Genomic DNA, 22,222 nt, shown 5'->3' on the forward strand with positions numbered 1-22,222 from the left:
AGACCTTGTTATGCTATGATTGAAACTGAAGGAACTTAACTGGATGTAAAAGCCTTTTGGAAGGTGATTCTCTCAACAGCAGCTGATAAATTAGTAGCATTGATAGGGAGAATCCAGTCCTAGGATTCTATACTCACAGTGTGTAACTTAAGCAATTACATTAGGCACCCATGGAATCGGTCTCGCTCAATACTGAAAATCTCATCCCTTCGGATTATAAATATTAAATAATATTGCAGAGTAGCACCTAGAAGTGGAGACGCTGTTGTGTGAGGCATATACAAGTGTACAGCAAACAACAATTTCTGCCCCCAAGCTTAGTCAAAAACGCTGTGTCCTCAGTAACGCTTCAAAATGGCTAAAGGAGTTTAGTGCCCGTTGTGGCAAGACATCTCCTGTGTCTCTGCAGACTTAGCACTTCCCTCTCTGGTGGTAGCCTGAGGTAAATCAGCCCCACTGGGGACTGTTTGTCTTCCCCTCCTCTGGGTTTACTTAGCCATATTTTCAAGATAGCCCTGGGGTATGCCCAAGGAGTGCTCCGCCACCAACCAAAAGAAACAAATTTACAAAACAAAACCAAAGGGGAATACCTTTCCCTATCCTCTTGCTGAGGGGACGTTGTCCTGTTGTTGGCCCCAGGTGTCAGTCCTTCCCTAAACAGGCACTCGGTTCCAGTTGTTCCCCCTATGGAGAGAAGAGCAGCTGCTCACCCTGGAGAAGCCTGTCTCTCTCCTGCCCCCCAAGAGGAGTTTTAAAAGGTCTCAGGAAGCCCTTAACTGGACTCAGGTGTCCCTAATTGATCTGAGGTAATCCCTTCTCAGCTTGTAGGAAAAAAATGCCTTTATCATTCTAGAGCTAACATACCTGCCTTCCTACTTTTGACCCTGTGACCCTCACACATCTACTTGTTTTTTCTTCTGTCGTCCCCTCTATTTGAGTCCCGGGCTCAGTAGCTCCTCCTCTTAGTCTGGGGGAGGGGTCGTTACCCATGAGTGGGCTTGTGTCCGCCCACTTCCCAGAACCCAACAGGACCATTCTCTTACCACCGTCCAGCCTGACTTTGTCACGCCTTTAAGCATTTAACATTCTGAACATCCATATTTGAGAAATAGTTTAAACTGACAGGATCAGGAATTGAGACTAAAAGGCTGTCCATCAACTAAGGGCCAGACTGTGCTACCCTTCCCCACAAAGTAATACCTCACAGAACACTTAGTCCCTTTGGTTTCACATAGACAGGCGCTACGCAACATGTACAAAAGTGACCTAATGGTTCTGACGCTCTGTTTTGTGACCTCTTGTTAAGTATTCCTGATTCTATATTAAAGAATATTTTCCACCAGATATTTATTACTGTAAATAATGACAATATTCATTGTTTAGTAACTTTTAAAGCTAGAGATGTAGAACTATCTGTACCACTAAAAAAAAAAAAATCTGTTTTCATTTGCAGGAATATATTTATATATTAGATTAATAGTGTCAGATTTTCCTTTTTTCAATGGGGGAATAGTTACCTACCAGCACAATAAACACTGTTTTTAAATATATCTTATTGCCTTTCATAAAAGATTTAAAGTTTCATTTCTTTGGGGTTACATTTAACTGAATAAGGCTCATTCCTGCAAACAAGTAACTATCTGGTAATACAAAGTGCTTCTCAAACATTAATCCTCAACATCCCTACAGAACATATTCTCTGTTATTCATTAAACTTCAGCTTGTGGCAGCCTTTTATCTAGTGTCTAAGGATAACACTCCATTTTAGCACAAAACAAAAAATGAACCAACGGCTTGGGTGAGGGTCACTTTCTTCGTATGTTTGACTTTGTAGGTAGTGGGCATTAATAACAAGTCAAAGCCCAGGACATTAGCTAATCAGACAGAATAATTCACCTTAAAAGTGTAATATTTAGCTAGGACTGGAAGACACTGCCAAATACTTTGGGTACTGCATTTGACTACCAAAACCAGTTATAATTAGGTCTATGGAATGTCAGATTCATAGAAGCAACATTGTATTATTGCTAAAGCTCTGACTTAGAAATTTAAATACATGGTGCAGATCACTTTTGTGTTTATGAAGCATATATTTTTCTACAGAGCCCCTGCTTTTCTTATTACAATCCCATTGAATTCTTGGTTAAATGGGAGAAAAGAGATTAATATTAGGAAATTTTTCCCAATTTGAGCAAGAACAACGAGATACTCTGAATTAAAAGGCAATACATTTAAAACTGGTAAGAAATGTAGGGTATATAGGGAATAACTTGAGTAATATCAGTGCAGCATGACATTATACAGTCATAACCTAGTAAGGTTCATAAAAAGATTAGGTGCTTGTATAACAACTACTGTTATACCAGCGGCATAGAACTAGCAATCCTCAGACTTCAGGAAAAGGATTTCTGTTGCTTCTTGCCTACAAGCCTCCCTCCTTACATTGTTGTTCTGTTTTGCAATGTTGGCCTTAGACTAATTTTCATCATGTTCAATAAAACGTAGGCTATTTGAAATAACTACCTGTGACTGAAATTCAAGCTTCAGTTCTTAGTTTTTTCTTTTCTTCTTACAGTTCTGTCATTTTGTCATGTTTTAACAACAAGAATACTTACAAAAGAATTAGGGCAGCATGTGATGCCATTTCTTTCACTTCTGTGTTTGGACTCAAACTTATTTTCTTTCCCCTACTTGCAGTGGTAATATTCAAAGTATATGTTGCTGTGCCCTCTTGTAAATGACTTCTAATTCCCGAACATTAAAATAGAGATAACAGATTTTGGCACTTCATGCCTTCTCCTTCCCTTCCCAAGAGTTTCCTCTAGCCATTTCTTCAATTATTGCTAATTGAAGCGAATCTTTTAGGATGCTTTTACTATAAAAGCAATTATAAGTAAAAGCATTTAATGTTCAGAAGATTCATCTTATTTTTTTAAGTCCTCCTGTTATTTAGAGGGGAGGGATAGCTCAGTGGTTTGAGCATTGGCCTGCTAAACCCAGGGTTGTGAGTTCAATCCTTGAGGGGGCCACTAAGGGATCTGGGGCAAAAATCAGAACTTGGTCCTGCTAGTGAAGGCAGGGGGCTGGACTTGATGACCTTTCAAGGTGCGTTCTAGGAGATAGGATATCTCCATTTATTAGTTTCAGGTATTAACCACAAGGTATTAGATATTTTCCAGATATCATTAAGTGGTTAATTCATGTTTCCTTCTTCAGTACACTCAATTACTTTGAACACACAGTTCTAATGACAGCTAATTTCTCTCTCTCAAGAAAGCATATAAGAAAAAATGATGGATATAAAAATTATTCTAGCTGCTGTGGTTTGAAAGGCCAAGAAAGGCTCAAAAGCAAAATGAAAGTACAACATAAATAGAATTACCAAAATCTAAATGAGAAATAAAATCAATGATCAAGTTTGGAAAGGACACCTACCAATCAGGCCTAGGTTTTCAAACGAAGAAGCCTTTTAAAGTCAGACACAAATAAGTGATGTGATTTCCCAGCCCCCAGTTACAGAGCATCCACAATTCCCACAAAAATTAATGGGAGTTGAGGGTTCTCAACTATTTGAAAAAAAATCTAGCGACTTATTTAGGTGCCTAAACAGGAATTAGGTTCCCAACTAAGCTCCCAAGCTTGACTTCTTTTCTTCAGGCTCTAGCAGGATGAAGTCCTGACTGATTTCCTCTCTGGTATTGTCCAAAAATACTTTTGACATTGTCATACAGCTAATAGCCAACATTTTCAGGGTGATTCAGAAAATATTTCTGGCAGAAAAGAAAGATTAATGAGCACTGCACTATTAAATTCACTTTAAATGATTTATTCACAAGTTGTCACTGTTTTTGTCATTTTGCTAAACATGTATTTGTATCCTTGTTACAGTGTACAAAGGTTCTATCCTTTTCTGACAATATTAACATTAAAAAAATAGGTACTAAGGAGGCAAAGTTCTTGCTTTGCATCCATAAATCTGTAAGTAGGAATTCAAGGTATCAATAGACAAACATAAAAAACAAACCAATATGTACAAAACTAAGAGTGTACATCTTGTCCTTGACTTGGATCAGTTAAACACCAACTTGGAAATGAATCCCTTGCTCTCAGCTCCTATTCTGGATCCTGTGACCTTGCTTAACTGATGTTAAGTTTCTGTTAGTTAGCATGTATAACTCAAAAGGCACTCAAAGGTCACAAGTTCCTGAGCTTAAGTGGGATACAGATTCCCAATGAAAAGTTAAAACAAGATGTTACAGAAAGCAAAAAAAGTTTAAAAAAAACTGATATTTGGTATACACAAATATATTAGGCGTCAACAGAATCCTTGCTGAAAATTGTGGTTATGTCAATAGAAAGACTCATAAGGGTGGACAATACACCTTTGTAGACTTCTCGGTACATCAAAAAAATGCATTTCTGAATGAACTTGTCTGAAAATTTCAGATGTGTTTTTCTTACTGTTACTTAAAAATGAGGAACAGAAGATAAAAAATATTTTCCACAAAGTTTAAAAAAATGGCCTAAGACCAAGAAAAACAAATATACATATATGACATGTGGAAGACTAAAAAACTAAAATGGGTCAGAAAAAGTGTACAACAGTTAAATAACTATAAAGAAATTAAAGGGAAAACGTAGCCCTGGTGTAAGGGCCACTGGAGTCAGCGGAGTTTGGAGCTTGCTATTTACAGTTCTGGTACAAAGAGCACAACCCAGTGGTTAGTAATGGAAAGTTTTTTTTACCCAAATCTAACAAGTAATCGGGAATTTTACAAAGAGGTTAGTAAAATTTCATCCACACGATTTACTTTTATCAGTTAGGCTCAGATTTTGCCCTGTCGCCCCCGCAACAACAACAAAAAACCCCAAACAAACAAACTTGTAACAGATTTCATATAAACTCGGAATGGAAGTTCTCTGCTAATGTAGAACAGAAAATACAAGTGAAAAAATGTATGGTATAACTAGTTTTAGCCTATGTGGTTTCAGATCTTTTTTTCTGATATGCATAGGAATTTATTGAGGATAAAAAAAGTAGCCGTATATATTTATCTGCTACAATATAAGGCCTTTGTTTATTTGTCATAGCTCTGTGTGTAAGCAGGGCATTTAACTTAAAGCAGGCATACAGTTATAAAAGTGCTATTGTGTTCCACTAAACAGGTGTCTCAGTTTTCTGGGTTATCAAGCAGTCCGTCAGACTCAGTTCTCTTCTCTGGTGATGTATATAAGAAGTTACAGCAGATATACAGAGGAAAGATCAGAAGTCTGCTGTCCAAGTTCATTACTACTTGTTCCTGTAAATCAAATATGAAGGAACATTTTCAAATATGTTTAGAACAATAATTCATACTGCTGAACAAAAATAAAGTGCGGTACATAAACAAAAGACTGGAGATTCCATCTAATTGTATGTTACCTCCAAAAAAGATGGAAATCATCACAGAACTTAAAACATTTTATAAATTCATAGCACTGGGTATGAAGAAAAAAATCAATAATAAATCCAAGGTTATATAATTCATTCCCTCTCCTTCACTACACACAAATTTTGGTAACAGCCTAATGTTATTTTTGGCCAGCTATGAAAAGGTTCCCTCTTTCTCTAGCTTGTTAAATCAAATCTGGTTAATTTCTCAAGTGTTAGAATTTTGGTTAACAATCATTCTTAAAGACATTAAGATAATGGTGTATATCTTCAGCAGCACCTGAGAATTTCATTACAGCCATGAATGAAATCCAACTAAATATTCTGATTTAGTTCTCCCATTTAAACTAGTAATATTAACTTCCATTATGTGTGGCAGAAGCATTTTAAAATTCCATGTCTGCAACTACAAAATGTAATTGTTGATGGTTTGGACTATTACTAGATTTAAAAAACACACAAACATACCTGATCTTTCTCAAGGGTCAGGATCTGATATCCTGTGGTTCTACTGCAAATAAGTTTTCCACTGCTATCAAAAGAGGCTAGACGTAATCTAGGGATATAATGAAAGTTAAATTACTTGATTCAGCCTCCTGTAATTTTTTTTTCTGAGGCTAAAGGAAGAAGCCAGCTTCTACCAGGGAGACAGGAGCACACATTGTCATACATCATATTTTGTGCCAATGAAATTGTTATCTGTTAATGAACTAATTCCAGTATGAAATCAGTTGAAATACTGACTTTAAACATAAAACTTCAATGATATGAATTGTTGGCCATTCCTCACCTGAATGCAATGTTTCTCCGTGGTTGCAGACTGACTGATCCACTGCATGGCTGATTCAGTGTGTTTCGTTTGAAAATGATGTAGCGATTTGTATACGTGACAAGCAGATCAAAGCCAAAGTTGAATCCAGTCCATCGCCAGCAGTACTAAAGAACAGAGAAAACATGCAAGACCTATTTTATTTCAATGGGCTATACTAGTAAGAAAATAGCACTTCTCACTCTGAAGGATCCCAAAGCACTTTATTGCCTTACATATATACTGAGACCCAAAATCTGCATCAGATCCACATATCCCAATGTCTGCATGGAGTCCTACTGAAACAGTGAACTCTGCATGGGTGCAAGTGTCCACTCAGACAGATGTGATTGAAGAATCAGGGATTACTTCACCTACCACTGAAATGCAGCCACTTCTGGGGTGCAACACATCTATCTTACTTCACATAACAAAACTATCGAACAGTTTTTGTACATCTCAGAGCACTGCCAACTGAAACAGGAGAGATGTTTAGATAGAGTAGTTACGCAATTGCCTACATTGGAATTTGGTTAGGCCACACACTTTAGTAGCCACGTAACTCTTACACAGAGCCATGGAATTATACACAATTTAAAACCATCTGTCCATAAAAGATTTTATAATGCACCAATTGCCAGAGTATCTCCAGGCAACATAACTCCAGAGATCTGTGGACCATGGGTTAAATATATCCATGAAGTGATTGATTACTTCAAACAACAGATCCTTCGGTTAAATGATTTTAGCGTGCAGTTGGGAAACAAGTCCTTCACCTTTCTAATGCTCTTCCATAAGGCCTGCTATATAAGGATATACACAAGATATTCCTGTACAGGAACTAATCTTTAGATGTTTACTACCAAATTGTGATGTAATCTTGAGCATTGAACATTAATGAGTTCTATTGCAGAAGGTGACCAAAATTGGCACTGCGGGGTTCCACGTTTAATGTCAGTGATTTGCATAATAATATGCTCAGTTTATGGATGTAAAATATATTTTTGTCCACTGCCAGCCCTGAAAACTTAAACTGCGACCTGAGAGGCAAGCTAAATTATTTCCTTGTCACGGCCCATCACCAAGGAAGTTTTTTGAAGCCAAATTAGGCCAGACACCTAGTCAACTGTATTATCTTCAAATGATACTCTCAGTGCACCTGGACAGCCTCATTCTCTTCAAAAGCTTTGCTCAGGTGTAAATAATCAGAATTAAACAAATAATTCTCTATAAGAAGAAAATACATATCACTATCTTTGCAGGTGTGTTGGTTCTCCAGAACAGTCACTTTTCAGAGTAGAAGTAATATTTTACAGATGGTATTATGCACATTATATTTAAAATTATATTTAAAAAAAAGTAATGATTTTCATTACTTTGCAAAAGTCATAATTAAGCACCTCAGGAGTTTCAAACAATAACTTCATTTCCCCCCCTCTAAAAACGCTCCATATTCAGACTTTGTTTTATAGCACTAGCATGACGACTTTAGCAATATTTTGCTAGAAACTAGGAAAGCTGACAAGTATTTCAATAAGAAGGAGCTTTGTTTATTTCCATTAAAATCTTTCTTTTTGGTGCAGTTTCTGAAAAAAGCCACTGAAGACAAAGTTTCTGAAAATATTTAACACTTTCGAGATAGCTTAGTTTCGTACAAATTAAGGTATGGTTTATACATACATCGCCATCCTTTGCTAGCTTCCTACCACACCTCATGCTGTTTCCTTCAAGTTCTTCTTTATTGATTTCTTGAGGCCTGTGAATGTATGAAGTAGACCATTTTGAGAATGATTCTACAATTTATTGTTTACTTGTAAGAAAGATAGATCAGTAACAGCAGCAAGAAAATGCTCTGTGGAATTTCAGCATAAGTCAGCTCCTAAGTCAGATTCTTATTGTATTTTGAGCTCATATTCTTTTACTAAATATAAGCCTTCCAGTTCAGTTTTTCCTCTGGCTCTGGCTTCTAGCTCAGTTCTGCTTCTGAATTGAGGCAATACATGTCAGTGAGGCAAAACCCGACTGAAAACCATCCAATTTAAAAATAGAACAGTTTCTTGCATTTCTCCAGCCAAATGAAAAATAAGACATTGAAAGCTTCTGCCTCTAATATTGAACGTTTTTAGTAACATACGTAGATTCATAAAACAAGGTAAGTGCCCTGAGGACACATTCAAATCAAAGAACCCTTTTACATTTAATGGGGCTAAATGACATGATCTAGTCACTCACACTAAGTAAGGAGGTCAGGTGGGACAAATGGGATGCAAATGGGTTCTCTGATTTTGTTATTTTTGTAGCGTAGACACACTCAGAAAGTATTTACCTGCAATTCAGAAGGATTACATACAGGGCTGGTCCATACTAACCCCCCACTTCGAACTAAGATACGCAACTTCAGCTACGTGAATAACCGTAGCTGAAGTCGAAGTATCATAGTTCGAACTTACCACGGGTCCACACGCGGCAGGCAGGCTCCCCCGTCAACTCCGCATACTCCTCTCGCCGAGCAGGAGTACCGGCGTCGATGGCGAGCACTTCTGGGATCGATCCCAGAAGATCGATTGCTTACCGCCGGACCCGGAGGTAAGTATAGACGTACCCACAGACAGATCATCTACCAGAATAATAATTGGACCCTCCAAACTAACAGGTTGTATAAATTACTGTTGCCATCTGACTATAGGACTTCACAGAAAAGCAGTGTAATCAAGATGCACCTAAGGGGGGAGGGATGTGTGGCTGGAATGAAGGATTGCATGTGTAGGTGGATGGTTAAGGCGCTTGTCTACACACAAAAGTTGTACCACTTTAAATATAAAGCACAAAGAACATTTAACATACTACACAGCATCTGAGTGGCAGAGCTGGAACCCAGGAGTACTGGCTTTATCACTTTAATTACAAAATGGTTCAACCCCTGTATTGTGGCTGCAGTTGTACCAGTATAAAGATGGTTTATATTATTATAGCTATTCCCATATGGGAAAGGGAATAATTACATCCACATAATGGGTGGCTTTGGTAGAATTATTTTAGTTTAAAGAAATCATACTCCTTACCAAAATAGCTATACAGGTACAAAAACTATATGTAGACCAGGCCTCAAAAAATTAAGTCCTAGTCAACAAGAGTCATATTATGGTCTGGCTTTAAACATTTATAATGTAGTCTGTTATATAAGCGTTATCCATTCCACACGTCTCCAAGGTACATTGAAAACAAATGAAATCACTATAAAAAATTATATGCTAAATTACTATTAAAAATTCAAAAGCAAACTGATACAGCAATCAAAATAGTAACAGGCCACTTACTGCATTTCTTGCCATTATAAACATGCGGTTGTAGCTACAGCACTGAAAATATCAGCTAAGTAATTTGTGGCCTTTTTCTAGATTTTATAAAGAACGCTAGTCATAGGAGATTAAATACTTTATAAAGAGATTGTTAACTGGGACAATTAAGTGTGATATAAACATAACAAAATTCTACAAAATTTGCCATAGAATTAATTTTTATTTATGATGTCCTAGCTAGCTGATAGTTCGTCAAATACGTTACCAATTCTTGGCAATTAAAACATGCACTGTGGATACAGAACTTCATTCTTTCTGGCAGAACAGTGGTTACTTTTCAAAATCATTAACAAGTTATTCTTTCTTGTTATACATTAACCTCTTTCTACTATTCCTTCCAACTAGCTACAAAAATTCAAAAAGATTAACCATTCAACAGTTTAAACTAATCACTTAGACAGCATTACTCCTTATTTACTCCTTCACATAACACAAGAACCAGGGGTCACCCATTTAAAAAAAACAAACGGAAGTACTTCTTCACACCATCTGTGGAACTCATTGCCAGGGGATATTGTGAAGGCCAAAACAACAACTGGGTTCAAAAAAGAATTAGATAAGTTCCTGGAGGATAGATCCACTGACTACTGGGCAAAATCAATGGGATGCAATCCCATGCGCTGGGTGTCCCTAGCCTCTGATTGCCAGAATCGGGGAGTGGACAACAGGGGATGGATCATTCAGTAACTGCCCTGTTCATTCCCTCTGAAGCTCCTGCAATTGGCCACTGTCAGAAGACAGTATACCAAGCTAGAAGGATCGTTGGTCTGACCCAGTATGGCTGTTCTTATGTACCAAATTCAGAATTTAATTCTGAATATTTACCCAGATAAAAAACTAAAGTGGAAAATTAAAGTAGACTAATCTGCAGCTTCCGTCATTTCCCTCGAACTACTGTAGGCACAAAGATCTATTTCAGCACACAAAAACTACATTAATGTGAACATAAAAAGTGAGCCTACTTCAGGTTTACTGTAGGTAAAACATGTTTTGATGACTGGATCCAGTACTATGTGATAACAGCTCAAATGTTTCAAGGACAGTGAAGAAAGTTCAAACCCCTTTAGTTGCAAACTACTTTACTGAAGTGAAAAGGGTTGTTACTTCTGGCCTCTCAAGTATAGCAAAATGTTGAATCACGCAGCATTGCTCTAATCACACAAGGGTAGTAAGGTGTATGAAGAGTAAAATGCACTTTTAATGCAAAATCATTTTAATTTCCGTAGTCCAAAATAGCATGTGCTCCATTAAAATGTGCACCAGATGGGATACGAAAATAAAACTACATCACTTCATGGAGCTCTGTAGGTGACAAAACAGTTTTCACATTTTGTTCAGATTATTTGGTTTGTGGTTTTGATTAACTCTTCATGAGATGTCAAATACTATAGTGTCTGATAGCTGCACCTATCAGAGAGAGAAAGAGACAGAGAAAGTTGAGCTGGGGGCAGGGCAACTGGCCTGGATGAAACATGGGGAAATTTCTGATCATCCAGTTATTCTTTTACCCACCCATTTGACTTCTAATGTCCATACCTTCTTTCCTACCTGGTAGCAATACCTGGTATCTCTTTTCTTATTTGAAATATTAATTAGGAACCCCAGCTGACTGTCCTGGGTCCCAGGAGGATGTGTTCTGCTGACAAGCAGTGGAGCCTCTGGAGTTGCGAATCAAAATCTGGTTCTCTCTGGGATTTGTAATGTGACAGACCAAATCCCAGAAGGAGGAAGTGCCAAAACACAGCACCGAGGGCAGTATCTCCCTCCTACACAATCCCAGAACAGAAGGGGACAGGAAGAAGATATTAGCTAATTTTACTAAGACCTGGACAAAACACTATTCAATAAAATTAGCTAGGTCACCACTGAAAAATCCTTGGGACATCTGATCTCCTTATACAAACCTACACAATTTTCACTGATTAAACTAAGAAATTATATTTGCCAAATCACTCTCCAGCTCTACCCAACATTAAACAATTACAATATAAGAAAGCTATCAATAGAAGAAATGATGCAGAAAAACCTAAATAAATCTACATTTGTCCTGAGACGTCTGAATTCATAGACAATAGTACTAAAGACTTGTTAAACACAATTTTTTCTGTTAAATGAAACTGCTTAATTGTTTCAAAATGTTAAGCTAACAGCTTCTCTTTTCAGTTTAGTTTTGGATGTGATCCAGAAAGTATCAAAAAACCATTTTTTAGCAGTACATACCAGATAGCAGACATTAATATTAATAAAGTAAATTCTTCAACAGCAACAGCAGCACTGAAATACTCCTAAGTGAGATTAGCTTTAGCTGCCTTGTTTTCGCTGTCTAATATTTGACTTCATATGAAGCTCTGGGTCTGCTCCTCCTCTTGAAGTCTCAAGCCTAATAACATAGTTGTTACTCACTGTGCAATGTTTTACTAAATGATAGGTACACTACAACTCTGGCATTTTCTACTTGGAAAAATGTTCAGTTCTTGTAATACACTTTATTTAATGCAAGATTAAAGAGTAGTAAAAAAAACCTCATAACTGCATATTTCATTTGCCCTTCTAAGGCAATGCTGTTGCCACGAAGAGGCATCTGACAAGTAAGTTTAAAAAAACAAACAAACAAAAAAACAAGCATACCCTAGCCTGGCTAGTAGATGCGCATATTTTCTAAAACGACAGAGGCTGGGTTGGCAAAACTGATGCAAGAAAATGGAAACCAAAGTAAAAAGGGAGACAAAAGGCAGGCCACAAAACTAAAATAGCGTTCGTTATCTCTATAAATACCAACAGTCTTACAAAGCCCTCTAATACTGAACAGGCTACAAAGCATCATTATCCTCTCCCTTCTCCCCCTATTTTGCCTCAGTTTCCATATCTATAAAGAAATGAAGTGACCTGTTCAAGGTCAGACAGCAAGTCAGTGAATAAAAGAAATAGAATGCAGTTCTCGTGGCCTCCAGCCCTATAACTCCAAACCCTAGACCTCAGTGAACATTACCATATAATACGCTCAGATACTGAAATGACTGATCCAGTGGCAGTTATAACATTATAAGGGACAGCACATTAACACTTATTAGCTTTTATTGATCAGTGTTATGCTAAACAAGCAATTTTATATTTGTTATTCTGATAAATGTACTCCATATCAAAAAACTCTCCCACTCTGAACTACAGGGAAAAATAAAGTAATTACCATTTTGTTAGACGGTTAGCCAGAACAAGGACACTTTGATCACTCAGACTAAATCCTGGATTAACCAATTTATTTTTGAGGTGGAAGGGCCATCAACTCCATGTAACTGAAAGCATCTGAATAAAATGTATTATCCCTGGGGAGCCAATATAAAACTGGGTCTGTAATGCAAATGGGGACAGGTAAACTAACTACAGCATTGCAAACAGCATTATAATATGGCTAAGGAAGAGACTGCAGAGGAAAAGGCTAGGGACACAGTTCAAAACTCCAGCAAGTGATGCCACTATCACAAAACAAATAATTTAGGAGTCAATTCAGAGAAAAGCTATATCTGGCTTCTATGCTACGCAAGCTCTTTAAGATTCCCAACTAAAACAGCTACCACTAGTGACTTGCATGGAAGCAACATACTATTTTCTAAATAAGAACCTAAAGATTTATTTTTGAAACTAAGAAAAACAGGGACAGAATACAAAGGAAGGACTGTAGTCACGACTGTAGACAGAAAAAATGCTTCTCATTATACACACTTGAAGGTTGAGAGTTATCCCTCCACTATTTACCTAATTCAAAATAGTTCTACAAATTTGTTTAGCCTATACCCTGTCCCCTGTTCATCCAGCCACATGAAAGGGGGAAAATAAACTGGAAGGATAAATTTAGCTTCTGCATATTTTTCATTTTTTCTTAATCCATCTTCAAAATTGATTACTAAATTACTATTTCAAATCCTCAAAGCACATATGCAATACTAGTGGTGACAAATACTGACCAGTATAAAAAAACCTGGAAAATAATGTCCACCTCTAAAGTCATATTATAGAAAACAAGTTCTTACAGTTCTATTCTGCAGATGACCAGAACTTGACCAGATGAAAGTGAATGAAACAGATTGCGCCACAAAGAATTGGATGTGATTGAAGTTTAAAATAACTAACTCTTTTAGGCCTAATTTTCTCATTTTGATGTGAACTCTAAACATTTATGCATATCAGAGTTTATACCAGAGAAAGATTCTACTCAAAATAAGAAATAAAAGAAAACCTGTAATATACCTACCCAATATCATTGTCTTGTTCTGCTCTGAGCATGGCAAACCACTGCTGTTTGTAAACAGAGGACAGCCATTCTAAAATTAAAAAAATATAAATAAATGTGGAGATTTCTTTGGATGTGGGACAGGGGATAGTTATATAACATTTAAAATAAGGAAATAAAATTATCCTGAGATGAAAAAGTTCCGTATTAATTAATTAATTAATTAATTAAATAGCCAATTCACATCCAATTGATATTTCACTGGTATTCCCATCTTTAAGATTTATCTGAACTATTTTAAGTTGCAAGTACCAATAAAATAACCCTGCTCAAAATAAAGTAACTTATAACACTACATGCATTTTTTGTTACCAAATCAGCACCATTCCCTCTGAAATAACTATATGACTAAACAGATTCCTCCCCCCCCCCCCCCCGCCCATGCAAAAAAGAAATGTTACAAAGGGGTTAGAATGCAGTTAAACTACAGCTTACTGATATATAGCATATGCAATCACAAAATGATACTTAGAGGTACAATAGTACTGAGGCAACCTCTTACACAGCGGGTATCACTGTCTCAGTCTCAAGTGAAAGATCATATTGGAAAGTTATGCAATCAAAAAGAATATAAAACTGAAATATAAGAGCAGTGAAGATTCGAATATAGCTACACTCAAAAGGAAATGGAAGGATAATGCCTATTTCTTATATAATGCTTTTCATCTGTTCACAGCGCTTCACAATGTTCAATGTATTTATCTTCACAACACCCCTGTATGATAGGAAAGCATGACATCCCCATTTTACAGATGGGGAACTGAGACACAGAGAGGCTAAGTGACTTGCCCAAGATAACACAACAAGTCCATGGCTGAGCAGGGAATTGAACCTAGATTTCCCACACCCTAAGCCAATGCCCTAACCACAGGACCAAGGATGCAACTATTGGGAAAATTAGAGAAAACTGATATGTGGAGTTTTGTTGTAAGAGTAATAGGAAGGTTTACAGCTATCCGTTTTACAGGAACAACAGGACAGTTCTAAGGCAAACATTAAAGAGCTGGTTAAAAGCTCAATGACCTAGAAGAGAGAACCGAAGTTCAATATAGAGCGGAACAAGTTCCACTGTGAAGAGATGAGAGAAGGGGCAAAGAGGCAGGTAGGTGAAGTCAAGTATAAGGTAAAAAAAGTCTAAGGGGAGCTGGGGGGAAAATTCAATTATTTAAATAGGGAGTAAACAAAGGTGGCAAAAGGAAGGGAAGAATGAAAAAAGCACTCAGGATGCCCAAAATTTTAGACACAAAGGATTTAGGACTGATAAGGGACCGATACTGACTCTACTACCTTTAATGACAAAACTCAGTCTTCAAAAGAGAGCAAGCCTGGACCCAAAAAGAATAAAAATAATTAATGGAAACTGAAAGTTATAAAAAGGATTTCAGCGAAACCACAATCAAAATGAAGAAAAACTCTGGAAGAGTCCTGGAGAGAGAGAGAGAGAGAGAGAGAGGAGGAGGAGGAAAAAAGGCAATTTGGAAACGAGGATTTGCTTTTAAATATTTTATTCATTGTTATATTTTAATTGTATATTAATGACTTGCTTAGCACATGAAAGGCGTTAACCAGGGGAACTTTACGTTAAAAATATTGTTCTGGAACTCTTGAGCAAAGTTACCAGACAAACTACAATAGCAAGATGGTTAAAACAGACTTGCATTTGTATTACAGCAAAGATAAGATTTTATTCTAAAACTTGAGTGGCAAATGCATCACTGCCTTTTCCTCTTATTGTGCCCGGACACTTGCGGTACACAAAACATAATTTGTAGCATATCCTTCACCCACTCAACAAAAGATTGTTTAAACAGAATTTAATCTGGAACTAACTAAAAAGATTTACATTACAAAATATATTTTCTGAACTCTGAGAAGTACTCCTCAGGTACCATACAATAATTTCAAAATTTAGTGATGACATCCAATCACCGAAGTTGTTCCAAAACACATCACCTGTATTTATTAAACTTCTTCTCAAAATGAGAAGAAAAAGTAACCTAGCCAGACAGTTGTCGAGTAAAGAGTACTAATGGCTTACAAATATAACAAACGTTGAAGTCCACAAATGTATCTTCATTCAGCATTTAAGATTAAATTTATAGACCTGTAACATGGTTAAGAAAAAAAAAAAAATCTTTCTTCATTTGGTTTTTTGAAACAGACTTCACATAAAACAATTGTTTTCACGTAACGAAACTAGAGAGTAAAGGATTCACACTAATTCTCACTGTGGACCACATCCTAAAAAGTTCTCTCAAAGACTAATTCCCCTCCCATCTGCAGTCATATACATATTCATACATCAACTTCAGCAATTCCTGGCCACAGTTTAGGAACTGCTCAGTCAAGTCATGAACAGCGTATGCTAGAAGTTGCCATCCATTTGACATCCTGCATGACATCTTCAGGATTAATCATTTGCCTATCATCTTTCTTACCAGACTAATAAAGGAAACCAGAATAATCTTCTTACACATACTGTTTTGCTCTCAGTGAAGATCAAAACACACAATATATCAAAAAAATCACCCCACAAGCTGCCTATCTTGTACTAACTTCAGGAAACAGATTTCCTTCTTGTAGCACAAGAGATACACAGAAGTTACTTCTAGTTCTGTATTCAGACCACCCCTTTTCTAGAATGAAAAAGAAAATGCTGAAAAGGTTTTTCTAGTAGAGATATCTTACTCCATGATAGATAAGAAATAGTAATGTGGACTGGTGTAGTCCATGCTTGAGCACCTCTATGTTTTGCTGACATCTTGTTCATGTACTTATGACAGTTATTTTACTCAGATCCAATTGCTGGAATTCTGTAACAGTATCTGAAATAGATCTCATTAAAATAAAAGATTTTAAATGAAGTTAATTTTAAATTTTTGCAAATAAAAAGGTGAAAGGATTGTCGCCATATATTATACATTCAGGAATCAAGATACCTTCAAGTCTACATTTATAATTTGATGTGCTGTGAAAAGAAGATTAAAATTACATGGCTTAGTATGTTAAAAATTAAAAGCAAAAATACTAAGATTCACAAGTAACAATAAAATACAGCACTATAAAGCTAAGGTTAGTCTTGGCATAAAGTTAACATACAGCATCTCTCCAACTCCAGTTACATTTATGCAAAACAGTATATATCGGTTTTGTCAAAGAGGTAAGAAACGACCAAACCAAAGATGAATAAAATCCTATCAAGCCAGAAGAATTGTTCCACCAGCAGGACACAAAATTTAACTGAACTGCTCAGCGAGTACAAGACCATTTATACGGGGCTGATATCAAAGCAATCTTTAATTTCCTGGCTCCATCTCCTGTTAGTAATATATTTTCCTATCTAGGCTGACTTACAGGACCATAGGATAACTGGATTTCTCCAACTTCCTCTGCACTAATCCTGACAAAGTAATGGAGGGAAGAGGAGGGTCATTAAGGGAGTAATGGTTCTAAAAGTTCTTTCAAATGAATTTGAAATAAACAAACAAGCAGTATTTATTTATTTAGCATGTGTAGTCGTCTCGCCAAGTGATGGCGATGGGGCAGGTCAAAACCAGGCGGGGAAAGTGTAGGGTCAGCGACAAGGGACTGGTTGGGGATTATAACAGCTATCCATTCCTCTCGCCAGAGGGTTTCTGCCCTAACATCCTGGCGTGGCGGATGAGACCATAATGGGCGACAACAGCAAACGTGCAGCTGGTGGCTTAAAAAGGTCATTGTGCAGCGGCAGGTTTGGGTTGGCGCATACTTTCTCCAGTAACTTGCTAGTCGCAACCTCTCGTCTGATATTGCTCAGAACTGGAAGCCATGGGCGTGGAGTCGGATGCAGGGTGCCAGAGATGATACCTATGGCGGCATATAACTGCATATCCACCAGATTGGTGTGTGATGATCGACTCCAAACTGGTGCGCAATACTCCGCCACGGAATATGAGGTGGCAAGAGTGGACGTCCGCAAATTTGGAGCACAAGCACCTCATGACGAACCTGCCAGTTTGCTCAGAAGATTGTTACATGTCGTAACTATAGCTGCTGTCTTCTTCAGGTGGGCATGGTAACTCAGTGTGTGGTCTAAGGTCACACCTAGACAGACCAATTCTACTTCATGCTTCACCTTCTGACCATTCAGATAAACATTCAGTTCTCTGGTTGTGCTGGTGTGATGAAGCTGGAACAAACCAGAGACTGTTTTTTATAACAAGCAGTAAGGGAAGGTAGTACAAGATTTAAGTGAAGTGGTGATGGGGGTTACTGATCATATTTATAACAATTTTTTTTTGGAGGGGTACTTCACTCCTAAGTACCCAAAATCTAGCCACAATCAGCCTTTTAGCTTCTTGTAGGTGTCACAGAAGAACCAAGTTTTCAGGAATGATCCTGCCCAAGATGTTTGTTCTGTGTTCAGGGTGTGGAGTCAAAGGTGAGGAGATGACTGAAGAAGCTGACACCACTAACAAGGTAAAAGGGACAGGGCAACACAGTAAGAAGAAAGAATAAACAAGGGGCACAGTTAGTGCCATGGAAGTAGGGCCAAGTTCATTGCTTCAACCTGATGCAGTGCAGGAGATGAAGTCAAGGAAAGGATTAAATTACTCGGTCAAATTGATTGGGTAGATGATGCTAGAAACTTCATTTTGTATGCAGTGGATGGGGCTGAGCATGGATGTCAGTGAGATTACAGTAATCAAGATGGGACATGAGGACTTGAAAGAGCATTTTAGTTGTAGGGACAGAAAAAAAACATTAGATCCTGAAGAAGTTTTGGAGGAAGACATAGCAGGATTTGGACATGGCTTGAACACCTGGGCGACAAGGAGGCAGGAATCAAAGGTGACACTTAGTATACAGGGCTGAGTGACAAGAGGGATGAAGGTCATGTCTAAGGGAGAGGATGGAGAGAGTAAAGAGGGGTTAAGAGGAAAAATAAAAAAGTTAAAACTGAACTGCTTAAGTCTAACTTTTCAGTAACATCCAGAAGGAGATGTCAGAGAGGCTGAGATGCAGAATTGGGTGGGCAGAGATGAATAAGGGTTGGACAGGTGGATTTGTGCATCACCACAGACATCGTAAATGAAGCTGTGAAAGTACAGGATATCACCCAAAAAAAGTAAGTAACAAAAAAAAGAAGGATTCTAGGACAGAGTAATATGCAACCCCAGAGACAAAGGAGACATGGAAGGGACAGATAATGAGGTAGCATGTGAACCAGAAAGGACAGTATCATAAAAACCTAGGGTGGATAAGATTTGAGAAGATTTAGACACTTTCGTATTCTCAGGGGTCAGTGAAGATAAAGTAGAGACCTTGAGATCATCAGAAAGCTTTGTGAAAACAGTTTAAGTGGAGTAAAGGTGGTGGAAACCAAATCCGAGAGGATCCAATACATAGCTGGAGAAGAGGAAATCAAGGCAATTTTTGTAACAGGCTCGCTCAATTAACTTAGCAGTGAAAGGAAGGGGGAAGTGGAACTGAAGTTAGAGAGCCAAGAGCTCCACCTACTGGAAGATTTGAATGCTTGGTGGCAGCGCATTTTCAGTTTAGGCCCCCAATTTTGAGAATTAATATTTCTGTTCATCTGGCAGTGCCCAAGTTTGTTAAGCTTCAGAGCAAGGAGCAAAGACCATTTGCTTACTCAGGATTGTGCCAACAGAGTGAGGATGGAGTCTATTTATAATGCAATTTATGTTAACATTTTCATTCTTGGTTCAACCTGATTTTCTTTCATCAACATTGATTATTCTCTCTTAATATTCACATGTGCACCCCAAATCAAAAGAAGTTGGGCACATTTTACACACTGGAAAATGCAAACCGAATAACTGAACAGACAGCCAACGGCCTTGCTGAGGACAACACAAGAGCTTTCTTCTCTCCAAACTTAATCTATCGGTAAAGTAACAGATGTCTTCTGAGGTACTAGAGAACAAAGTGACAAGCTGTTGCAGCTCCTCCAGTTTCAAACACTAATCTACATACAAACCCTACCTATTACATCACTAACTTTCAATTTAATGCTTTAGCCAATTCTCTATCTAGGAAACAGATGACTCTGGAAGTATATTACAACCAATATTTACATTCTATTACATGTTTCATTATCAATATTTACATTACTCAGACATACAAGGCAGTTTTACAGCTCTGCTGACCATGCTGACATAACTGACAGCCCAATGAATATTTTAGAAAAGTATGTAAGTGAATAAAAAAACAGATGGATGGGAACAAGGGTATAAGCCCAAAAGTTTAATTCACAATTTGTTCCAGCTACTCATCAGAAAATACACAAAATGTCCAAAGTATTTTCTTACCTGAAGGTACTAGAGAATCTCGCTCAATAATACTTGCTGATGCCAAATCACTGATGATGTATTGCAATCTCAAGTGTTTGAATACTGTCAGGAATGCTCTTCCTTGTTCAGATTCTAAGAATGCAATGTCATCCTCAAAATCTGCAATATTACACGAGACATACACCATTATGGGTTTCCTAGAACTTGCTCGACTGTCTTCTAAAATATATACACATTTAACAGAAGGTCTTAAGCTCTCCAAATAGAGAAAGGCCAATTACATTTTGCAAGCAAAATTACTAGTGTGAAACAACAGATTTCTCAATTCCAAGGAAGTTAACAACATTCAAATAATTGTAAAGGCAAAACTATTAGACCAAATTGTTTTTATCCACTGAAATACAAGAGAGTTTGGCCAGAATTTTCAGAAGATCAAACAAAAATTTCACTAGACAAGTCAATAACAAAAATAAAGTAGTGTACTCTGAAATTATTTAGATTCAACGTGCATGGCCAAAACAGTTCAAGGGAAGACTCCTTAACAGCATAATGAGAACAGGAGGTGAGGTGAAGTAAATGAATGCATCTCTTTGGTATACATGGGGCAGTGTTTTTGGAGGGAGCTGAAAGACAACTACACTGTATTTGCTGCTGTATGTACTGAGTACTGAAGTTCTAAATCCAGCACCTTTTCACGAACACTACATCCATACAAATAGGCTTACCTTTCCTACGCTTGGAAAACCAGGCATCTGTTTCAGTTAAAAGTTGTTTTAGTGGTCCATTCCAAGAAGGCACTAGCTGAAGGAACATCCACTAAATAAAAACAAATTTTTATAAGCTTATTTTAGATTCATAAAATATTATGTAAACAATAAATTTAATGTTATAGACACTATGAAGCTCCTGATAAAAACAAGTAATTAATTCAACTTCTAATTATTAGAAATTAATTTTGTAATCATAGTAACACTGGTATAATTAAATATATTTAAGATTAAAAGGGTATTTTCTAGGGCTGTCAAGCGCTTAAAAAAATTAATCGTGCAATTAATTGCACTGTTAAACAGAATACCATTTTCATATATTGATTTTGATTACAACACAGAATACAATGTGTACAGTGCTCACTTTATATTTTTTTGATTACAAATACTTACAGTATAAAAAACAAAAGAGTATTTTTCAGTTCACCTAATACAAGTGCTGTCATGCAATCTCATTATACTGAAAGTTGAACTTACAAATATAGAATTATGTACAAAAAATGACTGCATTCAAAAATAAAACAATGTCAAACTTTAAAGTCTACAAGTCCACTCAGTCTTATTTCTTGTTCGGCCAATCACTCAGACAAACAAGTCTGTTTACATTTGAAGGAGATAATGCTGCCAACTTCTTGCTTACAATAGCACCTGAAAGTGAGGACAGACGTTCTGATGGCACTGTTGTAGCCGGTGTCACAAGATATTTACGTGCCAGATGCGCTCAAGATTCATATGTTTCTTCATGCTTCAACCACCATTCCAGAGGACATGCATTCTGCTCAATAACGATCCAAAGCAGTGAGGACCGACGCATGTTCATTTTCATCATTTGAGTCAGATGCCACCAGCAGAAGGTTTATTTTCTTTTTTGGTGGTTCAGTTTCTGTAGTGTTACTCTTAAGACTTCTGAAAGCATGCTCCCCACACCTCATCCCTCTCAGATTTTGGAAGGCATTTCAGATTTTTAAACCTTGGGTTGAGTGCTGTAGCTATTTTTAGAAATCTCACATTTGTACCTTCTTTGCGTTTTGTCAAATCTGCTGTGAAAGTGTTCTTAAAAAGAAAAACATGTGCTGGGTCATCATCCGAGACTGCTATAACATAAAATATATGGCAGAAAATGGGTAAAAGCAGGAGACATACAATGCTCCCCCAAGGAATTCAGTCACAAATTTAATTAACGCAATTTTTTTTTTTTAAATAAGTCATTGGCATGGAAGCATGTCCTCTGGAATGGTGGTTGAAGCATGAAGGGCATACGAATGTTTAGCATATT

The 22,222-nt window shown here is 37.2% G+C and overlaps 1 protein-coding gene across 4 annotated transcripts in view; it reads right to left on the reverse strand.

Moving 5' to 3' along the window:
• Positions 1-3,810: 3,810 nt before the first annotated feature.
• GMCL1 (germ cell-less 1, spermatogenesis associated) overlaps positions 3,811-22,222 on the reverse strand; it is a 29,488-nt gene continuing 11,076 nt past the window's right edge. For 3 of the 4 annotated variants that reach the window (XM_034761764.1, XM_034761767.1, XM_034761766.1), the window contains 7 exons: positions 20,905-20,995; positions 20,198-20,338; positions 13,848-13,917; positions 7,920-7,995; positions 6,222-6,367; positions 5,900-5,987; positions 3,811-5,300 (listed from right to left, as the gene is read on the reverse strand). In XM_034761764.1, coding sequence (XP_034617655.1) covers positions 5,172-5,300; positions 5,900-5,987; positions 6,222-6,367; positions 7,920-7,995; positions 13,848-13,917; positions 20,198-20,338; positions 20,905-20,995 — 741 coding nt within the window. In that variant the 3' untranslated portion in view covers positions 3,811-5,171. The remainder of the gene's footprint in view (positions 5,301-5,899; positions 5,988-6,221; positions 6,368-7,919; positions 7,996-13,847; positions 13,918-20,197; positions 20,339-20,904; positions 20,996-22,222) is intronic. The other variant, XM_034761765.1, reaches the window with a different exon arrangement.

Source organism: Trachemys scripta, chromosome 2 (assembly GCF_013100865.1).
Source record: "Trachemys scripta elegans isolate TJP31775 chromosome 2, CAS_Tse_1.0, whole genome shotgun sequence".
NCBI lineage: Eukaryota > Metazoa > Chordata > Testudines > Emydidae > Trachemys > Trachemys scripta.